Source organism: Petaurus breviceps, unplaced genomic scaffold, assembly GCF_028583685.1.
Source record: "Petaurus breviceps papuanus isolate PSGF00001 unplaced genomic scaffold, PetGlider_PUasm1.0 37, whole genome shotgun sequence".
NCBI classification, from domain to species: Eukaryota; Metazoa; Chordata; class Mammalia; order Diprotodontia; family Petauridae; genus Petaurus; species Petaurus breviceps.
Genome location: NW_027186296.1, coordinates 58,937,820 through 58,960,111, shown reverse-complemented (window position 1 = coordinate 58,960,111; position 22,292 = coordinate 58,937,820). Strand labels below are relative to the sequence as shown.

The 22,292-nt window shown below is 40.8% G+C and overlaps 1 protein-coding gene across 2 annotated transcripts in view; it reads right to left on the bottom strand.

Moving 5' to 3' along the window:
* Positions 1 to 304: 304 nt before the first annotated feature.
* The window catches only part of RGMA (repulsive guidance molecule BMP co-receptor a), a 53,126-nt gene continuing 31,138 nt past the window's right edge, over positions 305 to 22,292 (bottom strand). For both annotated transcript variants that reach the window (XM_069098515.1, XM_069098516.1), the window contains exons 3-4: positions 13,184 to 13,695; positions 305 to 3,450 (exon numbers count right to left, since the gene is read on the bottom strand). In XM_069098515.1, coding sequence (XP_068954616.1) covers positions 2,752 to 3,450; positions 13,184 to 13,695 — 1,211 coding nt within the window. In that variant the 3' untranslated portion in view covers positions 305 to 2,751. The remainder of the gene's footprint in view (positions 3,451 to 13,183; positions 13,696 to 22,292) is intronic.

The window sequence follows — 22,292 nt, the reverse complement described above, 5'->3', positions numbered from 1 at the left end:
CACATTTAGAGCAGCTAGGTGGTGCAGTGAATAGAGCACTAGCCCTGGACTCTGGGAAGCTGAGTTCAAATTTGTCCTCAGACACTTGACACACTTACTAGCTGTATGACCTTGGGCAAGTCATTTAACCCCAATTGCCTTGCCTTCCCCTCTCCAAAAAAACAAACCCCCAAATAAAAAAATCACACATTCTACACATCTGTGCTTAGGTACACACGTTGAGTCACACTGGCATCACCTCCTTGATGTCACGGTCCTCTTCAAGAATGAAGGACAATCAAGCAGCAAGAGTCACACAAAGAGAAACGAATTAATTTTTTTTTTCTCAGATAGGAAATTAAGTTAGCTCATAAGAGAAAAGTGCAATAAATGCTAACCCCCAAAAAAGAGAGCAAAAAAAGGAACAACCAAACTTTACTTGCATTATCTCATCAATAAATAATCTACAGTTATGTACATGCGGTGACACTGCACATAGGCTTTACACACATGGACATGGTGAGTTTTCTTCACCTTTAAGCAGAACTTGATCCAACACCACCAAAATAAAGTGCTTCACTTTTTACTCCCGACAGGACATCCTTACAGTGAGCAGTGAGGTGCCCCTTCCTGCGATGGTCTGTGGCTCTGGCAGAGAGAACTGAACTTCTTGGAGATACGCAAGTCCTTGCTGCCAGGAAGGTCCCAGACCCATGGAGCCCATGATGGCACCAGAGGGAGACTTAAGGGAGGCAGTCAGTAGCTCCCTTGGCAATGCTTATTGGCTGATATACTGAAAGTCCTTCTGGGTAAAGTGTTTTATGGGATGGGGTGGGGAAAGGCCAGTTAAGAGGCCAGCCCCAGATCTGCACAGGCCGAGTTGCCTTTTCTGTAGGACACCTCTAAAAGGCTGCATTTTCAAACACAGATTTTCAGGGGCCACCTCTCTACATTTAAAGAAATTCTCATGTCCTTTCTATAAAAGAAGTGGGGATGATGGCTGTAAGTTCAGGCTGATGTAGGAGTTGAGAGGTTTTCTCCTCCCCTTACCCACTACAGTAAATTGTGAAGGGCCAGCAAGGAAGATGTCCTTCTACCCCAACCTCCATAAGGAGCCAAAGGCCCTGTGCTTGGGGAGGACAGTGGGAGGGGCATGGGGTGGCATCAGTTGGGCAGAGAAGTCTGATCTGCCCTCCTGAGGTCTAGAATTCAGCAGCAGTAGGACAGGGAAGCAGAGGAAAGGCTGCCATTTTATGGAGGAAGGCAACAAATGATTTTCTGAGGCCAGGAAACAAGAAAATGGAGGCGAACAGGGCAGGCCAGCTGGCCCTATCCACTATGGTGTCTCCATGCTTGCCCTGTTACTATTCTACATCTCCCTCTCAAGTAATACTTGCCATCACCACACTAGGAAGGAACAGAAGTAGTAAACACATCTTTTTCTGTTTAAACATTTAAAACCAATTATATCTCTTCATATGTACAGTCACGCTGGGGGAGAGAATAAAAGACATGTTAATGGAAAGGATTCTGTATACTGGAGACAATATAAGTCACACCTAAGAACACAAGTTGTATTTCTCTGCTGTTTGCAAATGGAGTTTCCTTTTCTGTTATGATACTCTGGGGAGCTGGGTCAAACCAGATGACAGGCTGTCACTTAGGGATGCCATCAGGAAGATAGGGAGAGCTGCATGGGTATAAGAACTAAATTCTTTGAACTCTTAGCACTTCTGGCCTCTGCAAACCCATGAGCAAAAGAAAAACAGGGAACACCTTTTGGAGATGGCAAAAAATGTGCCATCCCAGAGAACACACCACACTCTGGTTAAGCAAAGAGCAAAACAAAAGCTGCTGAAGGTCTGCTGTCTAGTTGGGCACCACCATGATTTCCTCAAACCCAACTCTTCTTGGGCCCTAGACCCCTGTAGACCATGAGAGAATGCATGTGGGAAGGAAACTCACAGTGGAAGACCTCTGAAATTTCTGTTTATGAATGAGTGCACATCAATATGTTCCGGGATTGGGGGGTATTCACCAGTGTGATCATGAGGCTATGTGTGCCTGTGCATGTGCATGGGTGTGTGTGCGCACAATTATCTGAATATCAGTAGAAACCTGTGTCAGGGTGAATCTCTGTCCACTATTTCAGTGCATTTTAAGTGTGCATGCATTTGGCTGTTCAAAGTGTCGTGTATGTGAGTGCGCATGTGTGTGTGTGTGTGTGTGTGTGTGTATGTGTTCTGAGAAACAGAAGTCTAAGTGTTCCATGAGGCACACAGTGCAGCGAGTTTTTTGTGGTTTGCACATTCATGCTTATGGGGAGGAGGGGGCAAGGAGTCTGGGGAAAAAGGATCTTTTTCACCCCTATTTGTGAAATGGCCAGGTGGCAGCAGCCACCCAATATTCAAACACAATGCTACTTTCACAAATGCCAACATCACAGTCACTACAGCCTTGTAGCACTACTGAGAGAGCAGTAACGAAGCTAGTGATAGCCGCTACCCCTGCCAGCAAAGGAAGCCAAAATCTGTCTACGTGAGGTAACAGTCTTTCACCAACCTGCCTGTTGGCTTCCTATATCCCCATCTCTTCTCTTTGGAGGGAGAAGACAGGTGAGAGATGTGAGAAGATTTCTTTTGCTCCCTGGAGGCCTCACTAGTCATTCTCCTCCCTTCTGACCAGGTTCTAAAAGACAGATGTTCCCAAGCAAGGGGGCTGCTCTCTCCTCCCACTCTAAAGTCTATTTCTTCTAGGTTGCACAACAAACACCTAAGAGAACACTGAGACCAAACACCACAGTACAGCCACAAGGGAAAGGACAAGCTCCTGGCACTGCCCTGAGGCTGCTGCATTGCCAGGCAAGTCCCGTGTCCTTTCATAAAGGTGCAATTTGTCCTTATTGGAATGCAGCATCTTGACATCCTCAAAGGCGTAGTAAGCAGCGAGTGTGAAGTTCACATCCCCTGTGGTCAACAGGTCAAACACACAGGCCTGGAAGTATAGGTCCTCTACCGGAAGCTTCTCCTTGCACCTGGCCATGGCCGTCTCATAAGTAAAGACCTCTGGAGAGGAAACAGCAGTGCCGGACCCCTTTCTCCGGGTACCCCAGCTCTCTGTGGCATGGAAGGATTGGAAGTCAATCTGCTCATTAAGAGGGCAGCCCCGGAGACAGAGGTAGAGGCCCTGGTTGTCCCTGTCCTCTACTGCATTGACTACCTCTTCCGGCATGCGTACAGCAAAAGTCAGGTATCGGCCCACCTGCCTCACAATGATGGTGGTGCCAATGTATTTGGCCTGGATCTCTATGTGTTGGCCAGACACCTTCTCAGTAATCTTCAGGCTGTTGGCCCCGTGCTTGTCACCACCATTCTTGGAGCCATCAGCAAATGCTGCAGGGAGTTCATCCATTTCTGCCTGGTATACCTTCTGCTCAACACACTCCTGGAAATTCTTGAAGATGATTGTTAGCTGGCAAGAAGGAAGCAAGGGAGAAAAGTGGTTAGGGTCCAAATTACAGTTCTATTTATTGTAAAAATAAATCAAGGAATTAAGATTATTTAGTTTAGGAAAGAAATATCGGAAAAGATTATTAAAGTCTTCAAAAGAATAAAAAAACTATTATGCAAAGACCCACTAACTTCTAGTTATATCAAATATAGAACTAGGCAACATGGGTTTAACACATGGCATTAGAGATTTGAAAAAAATAATTTCTTGACTCTAATGACTGTTAGATTTTTCTCTGTTCAGGACAGGTTCTTGTATGCTTAGGGTGCTAGAAAAGGGAAATCTTAGGATCTTCTACAGCTGTGAGATTCTAGATGACGGTAGATTACCAGTACTGTCCTCTGAAGACATGAATCACAAAGAATTTCCATAATGACACAGGCAGCAAATTTGCTCACATCAAGCCCTCACACAGACACCCAACATTCCATGAGGGTACTTTGCAACCTTTTTTCCAACAGATGGAATTCCATGTCCTTAAACCAGAAGAAAGCTAATATAAAAATTCATGAAGCATTCTGTATTTTTCTACTTCCATCCTTTGAAAACTTTTTAACTTTTGCTGCATTGATTATATTCTGTCTTGTCTTCTTATTTATTTCTCTATTGGTCTAATCTTTCTAATGGCATTATAAATTTCTTGAAAGCAGGGGCTATGTCTTATTTATTTCTATATATCTCTTTTAGAGTCAGTATCTTATACATGGTAGGTGTTTAGTAAATAAATATTTTCAATTGAATCATAAAATACAGGTAAGGTGGTCATTCTAAATGCTACCTGCTTCTCCTCTCTCTTTACAAGGTGGCATTATCCAGGGCATGGTCTTAGACTCTTAAGGAGAATGTTAAGTGGAATGGGCCAACAGGAAGCACTTGACCCCCCAACAGATTATGTGGTCCCTCCCACGTAGGATCCTAATTTCAAGTGGTTCTACTGCAGTTAGAGGTTATTTCTCTAGTTAAAATTTTTTTTTAAAGATTTTTCTCTCTAAGCCAAAGAGTAAAGCCCCTTGAGGGAGGGACCATAGTGCCTTTGTTTTTGCAGTAATCTCAACTTTTGCTTAGAGCTTCAAACACTATGGCCACTTAGCAAGAGATAGTAATAATGAAGAGATAGTAATAATGAGATAGTAAATGAGCTCACACTGTGGTCATTCAATAAGTACACTGTCTCCTTTTCAGGTCTACAATTCTGCCAATGGATTAGCACATTAAAGGCAGCTATCATCTGGCTATTATGATGTTTAAATGGACTTTGGTAGTGGACAGCTCCTGCTGCTGTTTCTTCATCTGAGTAATTCTTTACTTCTGTGGGAGAAACCTCACCAGAGTCTCCCACTGTAGTGATATGGAAGTTGCTGAGGATGTTTAGGACAAAAAAATGCCTGGTCTGACTTGGCAGGATGCTACCAGAGCAGCAGAAACAGGGTGCAGGAAGAAAAGGGGGGCAAGGGTGCAGTAAGGTTATTTGAGTCAGGTTTTTTTTTAGCTCCTGTGAAACTGAACCTTTAAATGTCTTTGCTGACTTCACATCACCTAGAAAAAGCCACCCTATTGGAAAATATATGAAACAAAGAGAAAGGAATACTCCTCTCCCATTGCCATAACTCACTCACAGTGAACAGTATTCAGGGCACAAATAAAACCTGCAATGTCTTCCTTAGCCTAACAATTACAAACGTGGCCCCTGCCTCTTGGCTCTAGGAGCCCTCTGTTTGAGGACAACTAGAACACAGGCAAAGGGAGTGAGAGAAAGCATGTCTGTTCCCTTCACCTCTGAGAATCCTGATCCTCCTCTAGAGCAGAGCTAAGATCTCACCTGCCCTGGAAGCTTCCCTAATTGTTAAGGTTGAATTAGCCTTGAATTTGCTCATCTGCATACATGTCGCATCTTCCCCAGGTAAGTCAAAAACTCCTTGAGGGCAGAGTTTTAATTTTAGTGTTTGTGTCCCTAGCACCTAGCACAGTGCCTTGAACATAACAGATGCTGAATAAATATTTCTTGAGTTGAATGGTCTAAACTTTGATTTACTAAAGGGGAATTCACTGGTTAGAGGGTTGGGTACTAAGTACTAAGGAGTTACTTGGGAGCTGGGGATTTCCTGCATTCAACTGTTTATCTTCTACTGTCAACTCTATAATAGGCCTTTTAGCTACTTTCTAGCACCTCTTCCTCTCCCTCAGTCTCAAACTATCCATGACTCTTTGCTATAAAAGCACTATTGGGTGGAACCTGGTTGGCCTGAAATTCCTATCAGTAAGGTGACCCCACTCCAAGGGAGACAACTTACTTGAACTGCCAATAGCTATGAAAGGTTGTTGGAAGCCTGCATGCTTTTATGATGAAAATATCTTTCTCCAAAAACTGCCTGCTGATCATGATACTGGTGCTAAAAATCTCATGTGGAATCTCAAGAATTTTAACACTCATGAAGGCCCAGGGCCCTAGGCAAGGCTGGGTGGAACTTCTTAAGGCAAGAAGACAGCTATATTTTACACACTAGTTACCACCTGAAGGATGCCAGCTTAGGATAGAGGCTATGGAAATTAAAGCTACCAGGAGGAATGGAATTTCTAGACTAGGCCACTAAAGCTGTTGATGTGAAAGAGTAGCAGCAATAAAGAAGAAGCTGAGACAAGCTAAGGGGGCTTTTAAAAATGAAATACAGTGGTGGGAATTATCTAAAGGAAAGAGAACCCATGGTGAGCTAATCCAGGCTGGAAGAACGGGGCAAAAGGGCCTACAAAAAAAGCCTTAAGAACAAGGATAGGTACCCAGCAAAACGGAGTATCATGTTTCAGGGGAAAATATGGTCCTTCAGTGGAATAGAGGACTTTCAAGCATTCTTGATGAAAAAAACAGAGTTCAATAGAAAATCTGATATTCAGATACAAGAAGCAAAAGAAGCATGAGAAGGTAAACAAGGAAAAGAAATCATAAGGAACTTATCAAAGTTGAACTATCTACATTCCTAAATGGAAAAACTATAATTGTAACTGATTAAACTTTTATCAGTATGAAAATAGTTGAAGGGAATATATATATCGGAGGGTATATGGGTGTGTGAATACATATGTGAATGTGTGTATATATGTCTACAGGTATACATAGACAGAGGGCAGAGGACCAATTTAATAGGAAGGGATGATACTTAAAAGGTGAAATGAAGAGGTGAGAGAGGAATATAATGAGAGGAGATGGGGAGAGACAGAATGGGGTAAACTATCTCATATAGAAGAGGCAAGGGAAAATGGTTACAATGGAGGGGAAGAACAGGAAGGCAAAAGGGAATCAGTCAATCTGATTCTCACTGAATTTGGCTTAGGGAGGGAATGACATACATACTAAATAGGGTATCTCACCCTACAGGAGAGTAGGGGGGAAGGGGATGAGAGTGGGGATGATGGAAGGGAGGGCAGGTTGGGGGGGAGGGAAGTTGGAAGTACCCACTTTTGAAAAGGGACAGGATCAAAGTAGAGAATAGCACAAGTGGGATATGGGATAGGAGGGAGGGAAATATAGTCTGTCTTTTACAATGTATCCACTATGTTAATGTTTTGCATTAGCCACACATGTACAACCTATACTGAACTGCTTATCTTCCCAGTAAGGGTGGGTGACAAGGGAGGAAGGGAATGAATCTGGAATTCAAAACTTTAAAATCAAATGTTTAAAAAAAATATATATATATACTATTATTAATATTATTTTACATGTAACTGGGAAATAAGATATACAGGCACTGGGGCATAGAGATCCACTGTGCCCTACTGGAAAGTTGGAGGGGGTATGGGAGAAGATATGGGAGAGAGCAGATTGGAGGAGGGGATATCCAGTGGAATTGCTATTTTGGGGTGTTGGGTAGGGGGAAAAATGGGGAGAAAATTTGTAACTCAAAATCTTGCAGAATTGAATGATGTAAATTAGAAGTTAATAAAGCATTTGATTAAAAAAAAAAAAGAACAAGGATAGGAAGGGGCCTTGAAAAGAAACAGTAAGAAAAGAGCTAATAAAAAAAACAAAACAAATCCAAAAAACCAAAACAAAATGAATGGGAATCAACTCAGGACAACCAGGGGCTTAGTGGCCATAACTAAAATAAAGGTTATCAGAAATTTCTTAAAGTCAAGCTAAGAGAGATTTTTGGTTTGATAAATCAGGTGGGAGGCTAATAATAAAATAATTCTGACCTGAAGTCAAGGAAGGCTGGGGATTAGTAAAGTGAAAAATTGTATAGGTCCTGAGCTATGACAGCATATAATGAGGGATTCTACTTAATATTATTAAAAAAAATAAATATAGGCATTTTTTAATGCTAGAAAATTCTTTTGACATATCTGCCTTTATTTTGTGAAAGAAAATTTGCATATAATGGATTCTGGTGAAGAGTAAAACACTAGGAACAAAATTTTCAAACGTAAAGAATTATGGGCTAGTGTGCCCCCAAATTTTCAAACTGCCTATGGCACACAAGTGTTTTGTTTTATTTTGCTTGGGACCCTCTCCCCCAAAACAAACCCTTTTTCCAGTACAGTATAAAGGGCTGAGAAACAGTGAGATCTCATTTTGGGCAAGTGATAAGTCTGGCAAAAATAAAGCTGAGGCCCAAAGAAGGGGTCAGTAGACTGATATATATTAAAAGAAGTACCTACAGGTAATGTTTAAGGATTTAACTTGTACTAAGCTAATTATAGAATGTGAAATTTACTTTCAATTTTCAGTGTGTAACTACAGATTCTTTCACACCACTGTAAAGCTTTAAAACTTTGCTGGACCATGGTGGGGATCAGGGAAGAAATTAAAGTTGGGGAGGTTATGTATAAACTTTGGGGCATGGGTTTTGAAGGGAAAGCTACAAAAGTTAACCCAAGCAAGTATCAGGTTCCTTGCCATTCTATTAATTTCTACCTAGGGAAGATTCCCCACTACTCCCCCTGCCCCCAGGAGATTTTTTTACGTGTGTATGTGTGTGAGTGAGGAATTGGGGTGGGAGGAGGATACAGAATGGGATAGGACTGCATTCTCTAAATGACAAAAGCTACAAAGTTTAGGGATTTATTGCTTTAAGATGGCAAAACCTGCTGCCTCTCCATCCATTTTTTGGCAAATTCATTTAATTTTATCATGTCCATATAGTCTATTTGGACAGCAAAGAAGTATTTCTTGCTTCTCTTGCTTTATCTACTTTCAACTTCCTTACATCTCTACGTAGTTTGTAAATGGATGAGGCTATCTAGCAAGGCTATATCTATATGCAATGCTCAGTTGTTTTTCAGTCATGTCTGACTTTTTGCAACCCCATCTAGTTTTCTAGGTTTTTGTTTTGTTTTTGGCAAAGATACTGGTTTGCCATTTCTTTTTCCAGCTCATTTTACAGATGAGAAAACTGAAGCAAGTAGAGTTAAGTGACTTGTCCAGGGTCCCACGGCTAGTTAAGTGTCTGAGGCTGGATTTGGATTCAGAAGATGAATCCTCCTGATTACAGGTCCAGTGCTCTGTCCACTGAGTCACCTAGCTACCATCATCTATATGTGATAATACATGGCTAGTGCTGCCCTAGAAGGGTGAAACCAAGAACAATCTCAAGTTTTGGAGAAAATGCCAGCTAACAATCTTTATAGGTTGTTTATTTGGGGGCAAGAGTATGGATGGGAAGAACAGGAGGGAAAGGGGAGAAGAGATGAGTGGCAGCCCTACTTGAAGGAACTCTAATCCTCCCTGATGTCTCCAGCAAACCCCAAAGTTTGGAGGGACACATAGGCACACAGGCTTGGGGGAGACTCCTCACTGGATCCCAGAGGGCTCCTTGGAAGAAACAAGAAAGGCTGGTTTAGACTCTAACCACCATCTCTCATGGAGACAGTCCTCTGGAAGGCTGACAAGCTCCTGAGATTTTTCTTAATATTAGTGCCAGGGAATGAACCACAAGTAATAGCACGAAGGGGGTTTGTTGAAAAGTAGGATCCAGTGCCAACAATGAGGAAGAGAGAGAGGAAGAGGGGAAGAGACAGCAGAGAAGAGGAGAGAAAAACCTTCCTCAGATCTTCTTGCTGTCATTTACAGCTGTCTCCAATACTGTCCTCCTCCCAAAGGAATCACTTGATTCAATTTCTTTGCTGAGCTAGCTGGTCCATGCTTATTTGAACTTGTTCTTGACAAAGCACCAATTTATGTCATAGAAATGAATGGATATTAGTTTCACTCTCCTCTACCAGCTTAACCCTATGGAAGAGAGTGGGCTAAGTACAAAATTTGCCACCCCACTACTGGAGGGTGTCCTCGCCCATAAAGTGGGGATATCACAGCTTCTGCTACCTATATCATAGGGCTGTTAAAAGAAAAGCATTTTGCAAACCTTAAAAGTCTAGGAAAATGTGAGTTACTACTATAATGCCAGGCAATAACTAAGTTCCAAATGAGTGGCACAGACAACACCAGATGTGGTGAGAGATCAGATGAAACATCAATTACATGTTATGATTGGGAACAATTGTGAAAGAATTTAGAAAGCAGGTAGGATTTCAGTCGATGTCTTGGAAAATGGGTATGAATGGATATATGGAGAGAAGGGAGAAGAACATGCCAGGTCACGGAGCAAGGTAATAACAGGTTTGCATGGGACAGGACTGTGACCTTGAATGCCAAACCAAGGAGTCGGGACAAGAAGTGAATGAATGTATTTAACAGGAGAATAAGAAGATGAAAATGGCATTTTCAGGAGATTAGTCTGGAAGTCGCTTACAGGAGAGATCAGAGGCAGTGATGCAGACATTTTGTGAGGTAGGAGACCAGTGGTCTGCCTACTAAGTAGAAGCCACTGAGCTAGGCACTGGACGTAAAGCAGAAACAAAATAACCCCTGACCTCAAGGAGTTTACATTTAATGAAATAATCCACTATGAGACAGTGGGTTAAGAGACCTTCACTGACTTGGAGCAAATCCCTTAAGTCCTGTGCATTTTTGTTGCTGAGGTTGATTCCCTGTGTTCATCTGTCTTGGCTCTTGGGAAGATTAGCAGAATGCAGGAGATCATGAGAGATCATTAGAGAATGTAGGAGATCATGAATTATATAACAGTCTTGTGCTCATAAAGGTAACGAAGAATGACCCAGAGGAATAATAAAACAAGGATTCATGGCACCCCTGGTATGACAATAATAAACAGTGAGAGAACCAAGTTGGTAAAGAAAGACGTGTATTGCCTACATGTAAGGGCTGAGAGCTGTTAGACATTGAGAGCAAGGCAGGGCTTTTGTATTAGAATAGGTTAGTGATTCCTGGTGAGATGGACTAAAGCCCTACTTTCTAGTACAAACTATGGGGTCCAGGAAAGAAATACCTCTATTCTGGGATACGTAGGCACAATGAGGAAAAAGAAAGAAGAGGCACTTGCCCTGGATGCAGAAGAATCCAGCATTTATAGTCAGCCTCAAAGTCACTTAGAAAGTTTCAATTTTAAGGGGTGGGTGGGAGAGGGAAAAGAAGAAACAGAAACTCCCTTGTGGACCAAGCTTGGTTCTCCCTGGCATGCCTTCCAGGGCTCTTTCCACAGAAAAACAAACTGCTGACATTTTTGGTTTTGGATGAGCTGGACTGCTGCTCATTCCTTCTCTCCTGCCAAATGGGAAACCCCCCTGGGGAAATCAAAGGAGACAGCAAACACACCAGAGCTTGGGTGGGCAGAGGATGGTGCAGTGGCCTGTGAGGCAGGAGATCTGAACACTGTCCTCAAGTCAGTCCAGAAACCAAGAGCAGCTCCAGCAAGTCCCTTTATGCTCCTGGGATTCCAGGCTCTCTACATCTATAAAATGGGTCAAATAATATCTTACTGCTCACTAAAAATTTCTATATAAAGCAATCGGAGCACCTCGGCATAAAGTTATTCCATAGAGAACAGATAATCTCTCTGTGGTATAAAGAGTATTGGTTTTAGAGTAGAAGTCCTGTATTCAAATCCCACCTCTGCCACTTACTAACCATGAACATTTAAACTCTCTGGGCCTCAGTTTCCTCATCTGTAAAATGAGACTGAAATAGAGAACCTCCAAAGACCCCTTTCAGCTCTAACTGTAGGATCCTATTATGTACCTCTAAAAAAAACACTAATGCCAGAGCAACTAGGATAAAGCACTGGTCCAGGAGTCAGGAGAACCTGAGTTCAAATGAAGCCTCACACATTTACTAGTTGTATGACCCTGGGCAAGTCATTTAACCCCAAGTGCTTCCAAACCCCCTCTCCCACCCCCACCCCCCCAAAAAAACAAAACCTCTAAGACCATTTGTGTTTAAAATCACCTGATTGTCTGCTATCACAGGAATATATAAAGTAGTGAATATGTTAAATCATGAACTTGGTACAACCTCTGCCCTTCCCATTCATATCATTCTTTATCATCTCTTATTCTTAGACACATCTATGACTATCTACTTATTTATGTTTCATATTTCTCTAAAGATTATTTTACAGATGTCTTCATATAAATTCTAACTTTTCCCATCTGTTGGCATTTTACAAGTAATATGCAGAAAAGATGATTTTTGTGGGTTGCTTTAGCTTTCTATTTTATAGATGTATTTAATTCTTTTGATTAATATTTTTGTCGAATCCCTGGGATTCTATAAACAAGCCATCATATTAGCTGAGAGATAGCTACCTCCCCTGTCTGAATTTCTTTTTTCTTGCCTTTTAAGAATAGCCAGCATTTAAAAAACTAAATCATACAAGAACAGCAACAAAAAGCATCCTTGCTATTTCCCTGATTTTATAACATTTACCAATTTATGACAGGGGTCAAGCAGCTTTCCCATTCCCAGAAACCACCATCAGGGCTGAGCCACTGACAGGCAGGCATTAGTCACAGGTAGAAAGAGAGAAAAAAGAAATGGGGGGAAAAAGCAAATCATGAAAAGGGAAGAAGGAAGAAAGGAAAGGGTAAGGGAAAAAGAAACAGAGGACTTATTCCACAAATCAATTGACACTTATGATCATATATGTATCACTTCTTAACCTTTCCTTGTGGGTATAGGTATTTGTGTGTATATGTATGTCTTTTTTAGACTGTGAGCTCTCTAGGTCCTAACACTTAAATTTCTGTGGATGCTCTATAGTACCTTTTAAGCAATTCTTAATTAACTACTCGTTATTTTTTTTTTTTGCTTTTTTAGAGGGCAACTGTGGTTAAGTAACTTGCCCAAGGTTACATGGCTAGTTTTTTTGTGTGGGTGTTAAGTGTCTGAGGCCAGAACCAAATTCGGGTCTTGCTGATTCCGGTGCCAGTGCTTTACTCACTGTGCCACCTAGCCACCCCTAACTACTCATTAATTTGATGAATGATAATGAGGTTCACATGGGAATGGGAAGTGATATCACACTAATAATCGCTTCAGGTGGCACTTATTGGTGCAAATACCCACAGGTAGCTCACTTTTGGTCTAGCACTTAAAGTCTGGCCAGGATACCTGAAGCTCAGAATGGTAACAGTAACAGCAAAAGGTGTCAGTTTATTCTTTCAGATGACAGTGCTTGTTGGTACCAGGTAGGCTAATCTCAGTGCTTTCCTTTTCACAACAAATGACCTATTTTCTTCCTTAGTTACTGGGGAAAGGGGGTAGGTGGGGAGAACTAGCTTGAGTTATCGAAAGTCATAGAAAAGAGCTGGGGCTGTCCAGCATCACACTGTACTGTGACCTTACCTTGCTGGTGGCTGTAGCTGAAGATCCTGGGAGCACTGGAGTGTTGGTTACCTGCACATTCAGGTAATTATTGTCAATGAGAGGCCAAGCCCCTCGTACTTGGCAGGTCTGAAATCGGTCTGTAAAAGTTCTGAGGTGAGGGTCCCCAAACAAGCCACAATGGGTATAGTTGGGGGGAGCTGAATGTTTATGAAAGCTCTTTTCATAGTGACAGATTTCTGGACTGTCTGATCGCTCCTGGCTGTCTCCTGGTGGGAGGGTTCGGAGACGGGGCTGTGAGGTGGGACCATCCTTGGAACAATTGTGTTGGCTCATTAGGTCTTCTATGCCATGGACAGCTGAATGGTAGGCCAGGTCCCCTCTGCATGTACGGGCTGTGCGCCGGGTACAGTGAGAGTAAGCACGCAGAGCAGTGCAGAATTCAGGGGCGTCCTCAGATCCCGGGTAGTGAGTGCCTGATGTGGCTGTCCAGAACTCTGAGTTACACTTGAGGATCTTGCACTGAGAAGTGGCTGTTTAGAAAGTACAAATACATCACTATAGGCACACGTACAAGCCATGTTGCATTCTTCCCTTTCTAGGTTAGGAGCACAGTGGCAATAATAGGGCCAAACAGACCAATATTCCCTAATACTGGCAGAACCTTTGAACTGGATTTTATCCCAATGCCTGGGAATATACTTTTCCTCTCTCCATTCCCATTTACCCCATAGCTCCTTCAGTCTTTCTTTTTTTGCTTCTTGGAGGGCACTTGGGGTTAAAGTGACTTGCCCAAGGTCACATGGCTAAGTTGGTGTTAAGTGTCTGAGGCCAGATTTGAACTCAGATCCTCCTGACTCCAGGGCCAGTGCTCTATTCACTGTGCCACCCAGCTGCCCCCTTCTTCAGTCTTTCTTACTCATGTTCAGTGACCACAAATGGGGAGTTTTAGGAGCTAAGTGTCATGTAGAACGTACTGGAAGTATATGAAGTGTCTAGATGGCTCAGTCTCTTGGCCTCTCTAGTAAGGAGTTTCGTCACCTGTAAAACTCTACTGGGAGGTACTGGAGTCAATCCCCCTGCCCAGCAATTGTATGGCTGCAAAGAATAACCAGCTGAATGGTAGGCCAGGTTGCATATATGCATATATACACACCATATTTGTTTTAAATGCCACTAATAAAAGCTCACTAATATTGACCCACAAAGATATTTCTGAGGGCAATTTCTGCAGCTTTCCATGGTGGTGTGGCAAACGCCCATAGAGAAATATGGCGCTAGATCTCCAGCCCTCTTATACTCATTTTGATCACAATTCCCACGGTAGTGAGTAAAAAAACTTGGATCTCTCAGACTCTTCCCTGGTGTTCAGATAGGATTATTATGCTTTCTGTGGGGAGATGTTATACTCCTGGTACACAGAAATTCCTGGTTATAACCATTTATTTAATATCTATGAAAGGCGAAGCTCTATTTCTATGGGTGTGTATGTGTGTGTCTGTGTTTGTACATATGTATGTGTGTGGAAGGAATGGATGTGGGAGAAGATGCCTATGAATAAGACTCAGTCCCAGCTCTCAAGGAACTCATTATCTTGCACTGTTTATCTTTTCTAAATGACATCATTAACCTAAAGCACAAGTTGTATGATATAGTGTACTCAAGATACAGTAGTATTTTAAACCACTAGGTTTAAAGATCCAAAAATACAAACAGCTAAGGTTGGTGGGTGGGTGGGAGAATGAATGTTCTTAGAGAAAAATGTACAAAGAAACCAACTCCAATAGCTATCAATTACCTGATCTCCTATGCTAGCCATCTACACACAATGCCTATTCCAATAGTATAATTAATTCTGGGAGCAGTGTGTGCTGACCTGTGATTCCTAGGGGCCCGCTGCTTTCTTAGGATTAAGGAGACATATGATTTCAAAGAAAATTGTGTGAAAAGGTCATAGGCCCATATGCTAATTGACCAGCAACCTTGAGTACCAGCATAGGAAACAATTCAGCTCTGCTGATAAGCAACTCAAGCCTTTCATGAAAATGCTCAGGATCACCTTGATTAATTACACTTACACACACACACACACACACACACACACACACACACACACAGAGGAACACAGGATATTGCTCCTAGGACAGGGTGTATACCTTTTGTGTTAGGTCTGGGACAATGATCCCATTCATTTCACCCCAATATTGCTAATACCACCACTGTTCACTAAGGTAAGATAGTGTTAAGCTATAGGTGATATTTTTGTTATTTTGCTTCCCAAAGGTTAATCACCACAGTCTCAGTGAAAGGTAGTTACAAAATCTCAAAGGCAAAAGAAACTAAGTCAGAGACTGTCTGCTCTAACCCCTATCTAAATAGGAATGGCCACTTCTTGCTTTTTAATCTTCTAACACATCCTTCCCTTTATGTACGCTGTACTTCAGCCATATTGGCCTATGTGCCAATGCTCACACACAACATTCTACTTCCTCTCTTCATGTCTTTGTTCCTAGAAGCTTTCCCTCCTCACTTCTTTCTCTTGGAGGCCCATTGGCTTCTTTCAAGACTCAACTCAAGGCTCACTTTCTGGAAGACGCCTTTCCTGGTTCCTTCAGCCGCTACCGCCTTCCTGCCAATGTTACTTTTTGTCTACTTTGTGTATACTTATGTATCTATATCACCCCTGACAGAATATAAGCTCCCTGAGGCCAAGGACTGCTTAATTTTTGCCTTGTATCCCAAATAACTGACACTATGGTAGGTACTTAATAAATGCTTATGGACTCATCTGGTAGGTAGTCTTGTTACATGAAGACCTTCAGTAAGGAGAAACCAATCATTATATCCTGAGGTAATACATTCTAGATCTGATTAGCACTAAATGTTGGGAATATTTTTCCTTATATCAAATTTAAATATGACTCTTTGAAACATCTACTCATTGCTCCTAGGTCCAAGCATAATATATTTGATCCGTCTTCAATGTGAAATCCTTTAGATTTCTTAAAATAGCTGTCATGTGCCCCTAGTTTCTTCAACTGATTCTTACATGTGATAACCTTAAGTCCCCTTCGCATTATAGAACCGACTTAAACCTAATACATGCTACCTGGTAGACCCAAATTGAGCTGTGACCCAGATAACAGGACTATAAATCAGTCTGAAATATAAAAGTGAAATTCCACTGCGGCATTTCAGGAAGGCATCATAAACACAGGAAGAATGGGAGAAGAGCTTAGGGCAAGTTCTGCTAAAACCCAAATGTGATTCCCTTGAGTTCGAGTGCAATCTAGTGCTCTTAGCATTATATCCCCTTGGGATGGCACATCAGAGTTCTTCATCCAGCCTGCTAATGGTGGGAGTTCTACTGGACGCTCCCCTGAGCATTCTTTTCTTCTCCCTTTATACCATCATGACTAGTAATCTCAATAACTTCCATAGAGTTAATGATCATATCAATGCTGATGGCTCTCAAATCTGCTTCTCCAACCCTAACCTCTCTGTAGATCTCTAGCTTCATATCTCTACCTGCCTAGTGGACACCGTAATTGGATGTCCTGTATACACATCTTGGCATGTCTATAACTGAACTCATTATCTTTCCCTCCAAACCCTCTTTTGTCTTAACTTCCCTATTACTGATTGAGAAACTGGTTTAGTGAATTCCTAAAGCCAGCACTAAAATTCTATAGGCTAGGTTTGCCATGGAGCAGGAGGAGACATCGCTAAGGGAGGTGCAACATAAAAGCTATCTTCCTTTTCTCTTTATGTCAAAAGGGAAATTGGTAGAGGCGAAACTCTAATGGAGATGACTTAAAAATTGGGAATTAAATTATCTTACCTGGGACCTAGAAAAAGTTATCAAGTATGCCTTCTTAAACTTTGGCTGTATTTCCCTGCCTCTTAAGCACACAGAAACATCTCATCTCTAAGTTCAAAACACTCAAGAGATAAACTATATACAGAAATGACATACTTTTCCTAGTAGCCTACATAGTCAAAGAATCATAGACCCAAGAGATGGAAGGGCCCTTAAAATAATATAACCTCTCAATTTACAGATGAGGTTAACTGAGATCCAAAGGAGTTGACTGGCCCCAAGTGACAGGTAGTAAGAGCAAGGGTCAGGATTTGAACTCGGGTACTCCGACTATAAACCCAGTAATCTTTCCACTGAACCGTGATGCCTCCATTTTTCACCTATAGGGAAGTGGCTTCAAAAATTTATTTTTGTCTGGATTCATTTCATCAGTGTGGGGAAGTCCCAGTTTCCCTCCTCTCATGAAGATCAACAGCTCTTCTGTGACTTAATGGTCTTTGAGAGTTGCCTGTGATATTTAAAGTTAATGAACGTGCACATGGTCACATAGCTAGTATGTGTCAGAGGCAGGTCCTTTCTACTCAAAGCCCTATTGCTCAAAGTCATGGTCAAGCAGGACAGAGAGAAGGAGGTAAAGGAAGGCAGTGGTGTTCAACATATGAGAGATGGAGATTCACTTACACCCTTTGTCCCACTTGTGCATCCTCTTCTTTGGGGCTACACCCATGAAAAGTTTTGTCTTTCTCCTTTACTAGACTCAGCACTTAGAACAAAGTAGACCTGTTTCAGGTTTGCAAGATCATGCAGTATAGTTCTTTCAACATACTGGTCAAATCCCTTCTTGGTCATGTGCAGTTCAATATTATAATTGTTTGGGATATGCGGTTTCCATGAGCACCCAGAAGTGACTTGCCTTGGCAGCCTGTTAGCAGCCTTTGCCTCACAACTTTGTTTCATCAGAGAGAGGTGCCATGCCAGCTCTCACTCCTCCCCCACGATGATCACCCTCAGGTCTCCTCCCACCTTTTCTCCTGCAGAAGCTTATCGAGTCAAAGTAGAACTTACTTGAAATGAGGCCAAAGAAGCATGTTTATTCAATTGTATATAATCTATTTCCCAGCTACTCTTAACAGACCTGTTTTTAACTAGCAATGACCTAGACCTGAAATTATTTCCTCTACTCGTGTAGCTCAGGGATGATGGGATCTATAGGGAGGTGATACGGTCCTTATTCCTCTGCTTCAAGATTCTTTACCTCGCCCACCATTCTGTATTATCTAACTTTTCCTGGGTTTCTACTAGTTTTCCTGTCTCTGGGGCCCTATCCAAACCATCTGTATTGCAGATATTGGCTTGGCTTTCTCTTCATGTCACTCCTTCTATCTGGATGGAGTGGGGTACTTCTGTTCCTAGATAAGACTGCTTTATTACCACATTTCAAGATATTCTGAAATAATCAATTCTCCAAGAAATTACCTCTGAAGGAGCATAGTTAAAAACTGAGAAATCCCAAAACTGGATTTCAGTAAGACTGCTTTTCATTCTGTTAATCATAAAAATTAATAGCCTCTTAGCAATGTAGGTGCAATGGGTGGTAATTCTACTTGTCAAGAGAGAAAAAGGTCATTTCCAATTTCTTTTTTTTTTTGGAGGGCAATTGGGGTTGTGACTTGCCCAAAGTCAGACAGCTAGTAATTGTGTCAAGTGCCTGAGGCCACATTTGAACTCAGATCCTCCTGACTCCAGGGCCTGTGCTCTATTTACTGCGGCCACCTAGCTGCCCCGATTATTTTCAGTTTCAATACAGAGAAGAGAACTACACATATAACCCTCAACAAGCTCTGAAAATTGAAGGGTCTGGATAGAGTAAGTCATGTATGCATTGGTTTATGGAGCCTTAGAAGTCCCTTTTAACCTTTGTTCATATTTTAAATTAACTGCAACATTTATTGAACAGGAAATGACACTTGTATTATGAAAGATAATAAAGATATACAAGATAAAGTCTTTGTCTTAAATGAACTTTTTGGTAGGGGGAAAAACAAATAAGGAATCTCAGTCAAAACGGAGGGTAAATGACTTAAGCAAAGGACTGAAAGAATTCAAGTACAGTCTATCTGGAGGAACTTTTGGTATATCAGATCTAATGGATGATAGACTCTGCATAAAGCAATAGAAAGGCATTGTTTATTAAAGTCCACGGAACTTGGAAACTGGATGTGATGGTTAAAAGAGCAGCCAAGTGGTGTCCTGGACTTAGAGTCAGGAAAAACTGAGTTCAGACACTTAATATCTGTGGTCTCCTAGGCAGGGTCACTTAACCTTTGATGGCCTCAAGTTTCCTCATCTGTAAAATGGGGATGATAGCACCTATCTTCCAGGGTTGTTGTGAAGATGAAATGAGAATATGCGTAAAGCTCTTTGTAAACCTTAAAGGGCTATATAAATATTAACTAATAAAAGCAATAATGGTATGTTTAACTGACATGCAGATATCAGAAGAAGTCTTCTTGGGGATGGGGTATGGGGTGGGAGGGAATGACAAGTTCAGTTTTTGAGATGTTGGATTTGAATTGCCAGTAGAAATCCAGGTGGAAAGGAGGCAGTTGGAAATGAGGAACTGGTATTTGGCTGAGAGGTGAGAGCTAGGTATATAGATTTAGAAGTTATCTACATTAAGGTGATAGTTGGAGCCATGACTATATCTTACACATAATAGATAGTCAATAAATATTTACTAGATGAAAAGTTTCATAAAGGCAGGGACGGTCTTATATAAACTTTCTATCACCCCCAGAGTTTAGCACAGTATTATTCACATAACAGGCACTTAACCAATGTTTGCTGTTGAAATATTTGCTAAATGAATGAATGGAGTGGATGAGATCTTCAAGGAAGGGTTCTAGGGAAGGCACTAAGAGCTGAGGAGAGGAGATGGGGGAACATCTACATTTAGGAAGAAAAATAATCAAGGAGATGGTGAATAGTAGGCTGGCAAATTAGAACAGTGAAACAATCCTTTAATTAAGTAAAGAGATTAGCACAGCCTTTCTATTGTTACTTTCTGAGGCCCATATAAGTGATCACTTTATGTCTCAGAGTCCCTCACCCTTTGGAAGCCAAGATCAATCACCTCATTTATTTTTAAAAAAACAAAGCCACAAAAGATACAGAGGGAAGAATATTTTTCCATTCTCAAGGAATCTCAAAGTGTTTTATAAGTTCTTCAAATATATGCCTAGGTTGTACCATCTGACTTCAATAATAAAGTTGTAGATGCTAAGAATTATCTGCATCTGCAATTATATTTGTTAAGTATAGTGCCTAGCATAGCACTAGGTGGATGTAGGCATAAGAGATAAACTGCTGATGCCAGTGATCATGTTGTCAAGTTTGGGAAAGTCCTATCCCGGTCCAAGACCACTAGTGAGCTTCACATAATGACATGTTCAAAAGTGACAAAATATGCCAAAACTCTAGTTAGACTCTTGAAAAGGTATGTAGTGAGTCACAGGCAGGCAAGGAAAAGAATGCATATCACATTCTATCAACCACTGGAAAAAAGAACCAAGTCCATTTCTACAGGTTAGGGGTCAAAAGTGTTCACTTTGCCCACAAAGGACACTGTACTTCATGATGGAATTCTTGAGGGGATGGGCAGATCAGAAACTCTACCATTTTATCAGAAAAAAGATACAAAGAGAGCAAAGAACTTCCACACCTTTTTCTTATTTGGAGAGTATTTGCTAAGAACTAAGAACAAAGAATATTTATTTGCCTAGTCCTCGATTTCCTTCCATAGATTCTTTTCTTGTGTTCTGGGTCCAAAATACCTATTATTCTAAACCATTTTGAATAGCTACATCAAACATTGGGGTCCATATTTTATAACTTTTCTTATGACCTGTGAATTACAGTCATATCCCACACCCTTCTAGAGAACACCATCTTTGAGTAGGAGCTATTCAGAGGCATTCTCAATTCAAAGTGCTTACAATTTCTGATGTTCTACATACTAATAAATACTTTGTGCTTTTGTATCTACAAGACTTCGGACTTTAGAGTGGAGGGTCTTAATATGATATCCATGAACTTGTTTTTTTAGACTTTTTTAATAACTGCATTTTAATCTAATTGGTTTCCTTTACATAATCCTGTATATTTCTTTTTATGAACATGATTCTGAGAAAAGGTCTTAGGCTCCCCAGACTGATAAAGGCAGCCATGACACAAAAAAGGTTAGGAGCAGCTGTTTTAGAATTTCAAATATTTTACACATTTTTTAAAAGGAAAAAATTCTTAATACTATGTATTCTAACCTGAAGTTTTCTTGGGTTCTGTGAGATGCAAAGGTCCAATAAGGGAAAGTGAAGAAAAGGTGGAAAATTAACAGATCATTTTGTATTTTTTATACGAAAACCAGTGAGTTTGAAAGAATATGATTTTGATTATATCAAAATCCTAATAATTGCTTTAAAATATAAATAAATATGGTCAAGTTCACTATGGAATATCAATTTATCACATTTATGTTAGATGATATACAAGGTGTTTTCCAGCTCCAGCAATAAAATTCTTTGATTTTTTGTTGACCCATGTTAAAACAAAAAAGCAAAGAACTTTAGAATGAGAATGGACCTTGGAGATCCTCTACTCCAACTTCCCAACTTTATGGAGATGAGTAAAGCCAGGCCTAAAATAGTGAAGTGATTTTGAGTTATACAGTTAGCGTCAGAGTTAAGATAGAACCCAAGTCTTCTGACTGCCAATTCATTCCACCATATTGTCAATTGCCCTCTCCTTTTTGAAGCTCTTTCTTTCTTTAGCTCTCTTGATAATATCCTTTCCTAGTTCTCTTCTATCTTTGCGTACTTTCTTTCTTATTTGTACTTATAAACCAGAGATGTTTTTAGACATGTTCTTTATTAGTTATTGGTCTTCTTCAGTTAGCACATCCTGTTTGACCTAAACTCCTTGAAGAAAAAGGAGACATATTCTATTTTCCTGATTTCTTCTTATTTATTATTGTAGGCTACATGTTGGCAATAACATATTATTTGAAATGCAGGTCCTTCTTCCTACTTTCTCTTCTTCACTCCCTGCCCACCCCATAACACATCTATCAAGTATATAACCTGTTTTACTTACAATCATGCTCTTAGTAAAAGAATGGCAATAAAAGTGAACATTAGAGAAAATTATTTTTTAAATGATTAAGTATCTTTATCTGAATCAAAAAAAATTTAAATTGATAACATTTAGAAGAGAAATTTTTGCATCTATGAGAGAAAGAGAGAGAGAGAGAGAGAG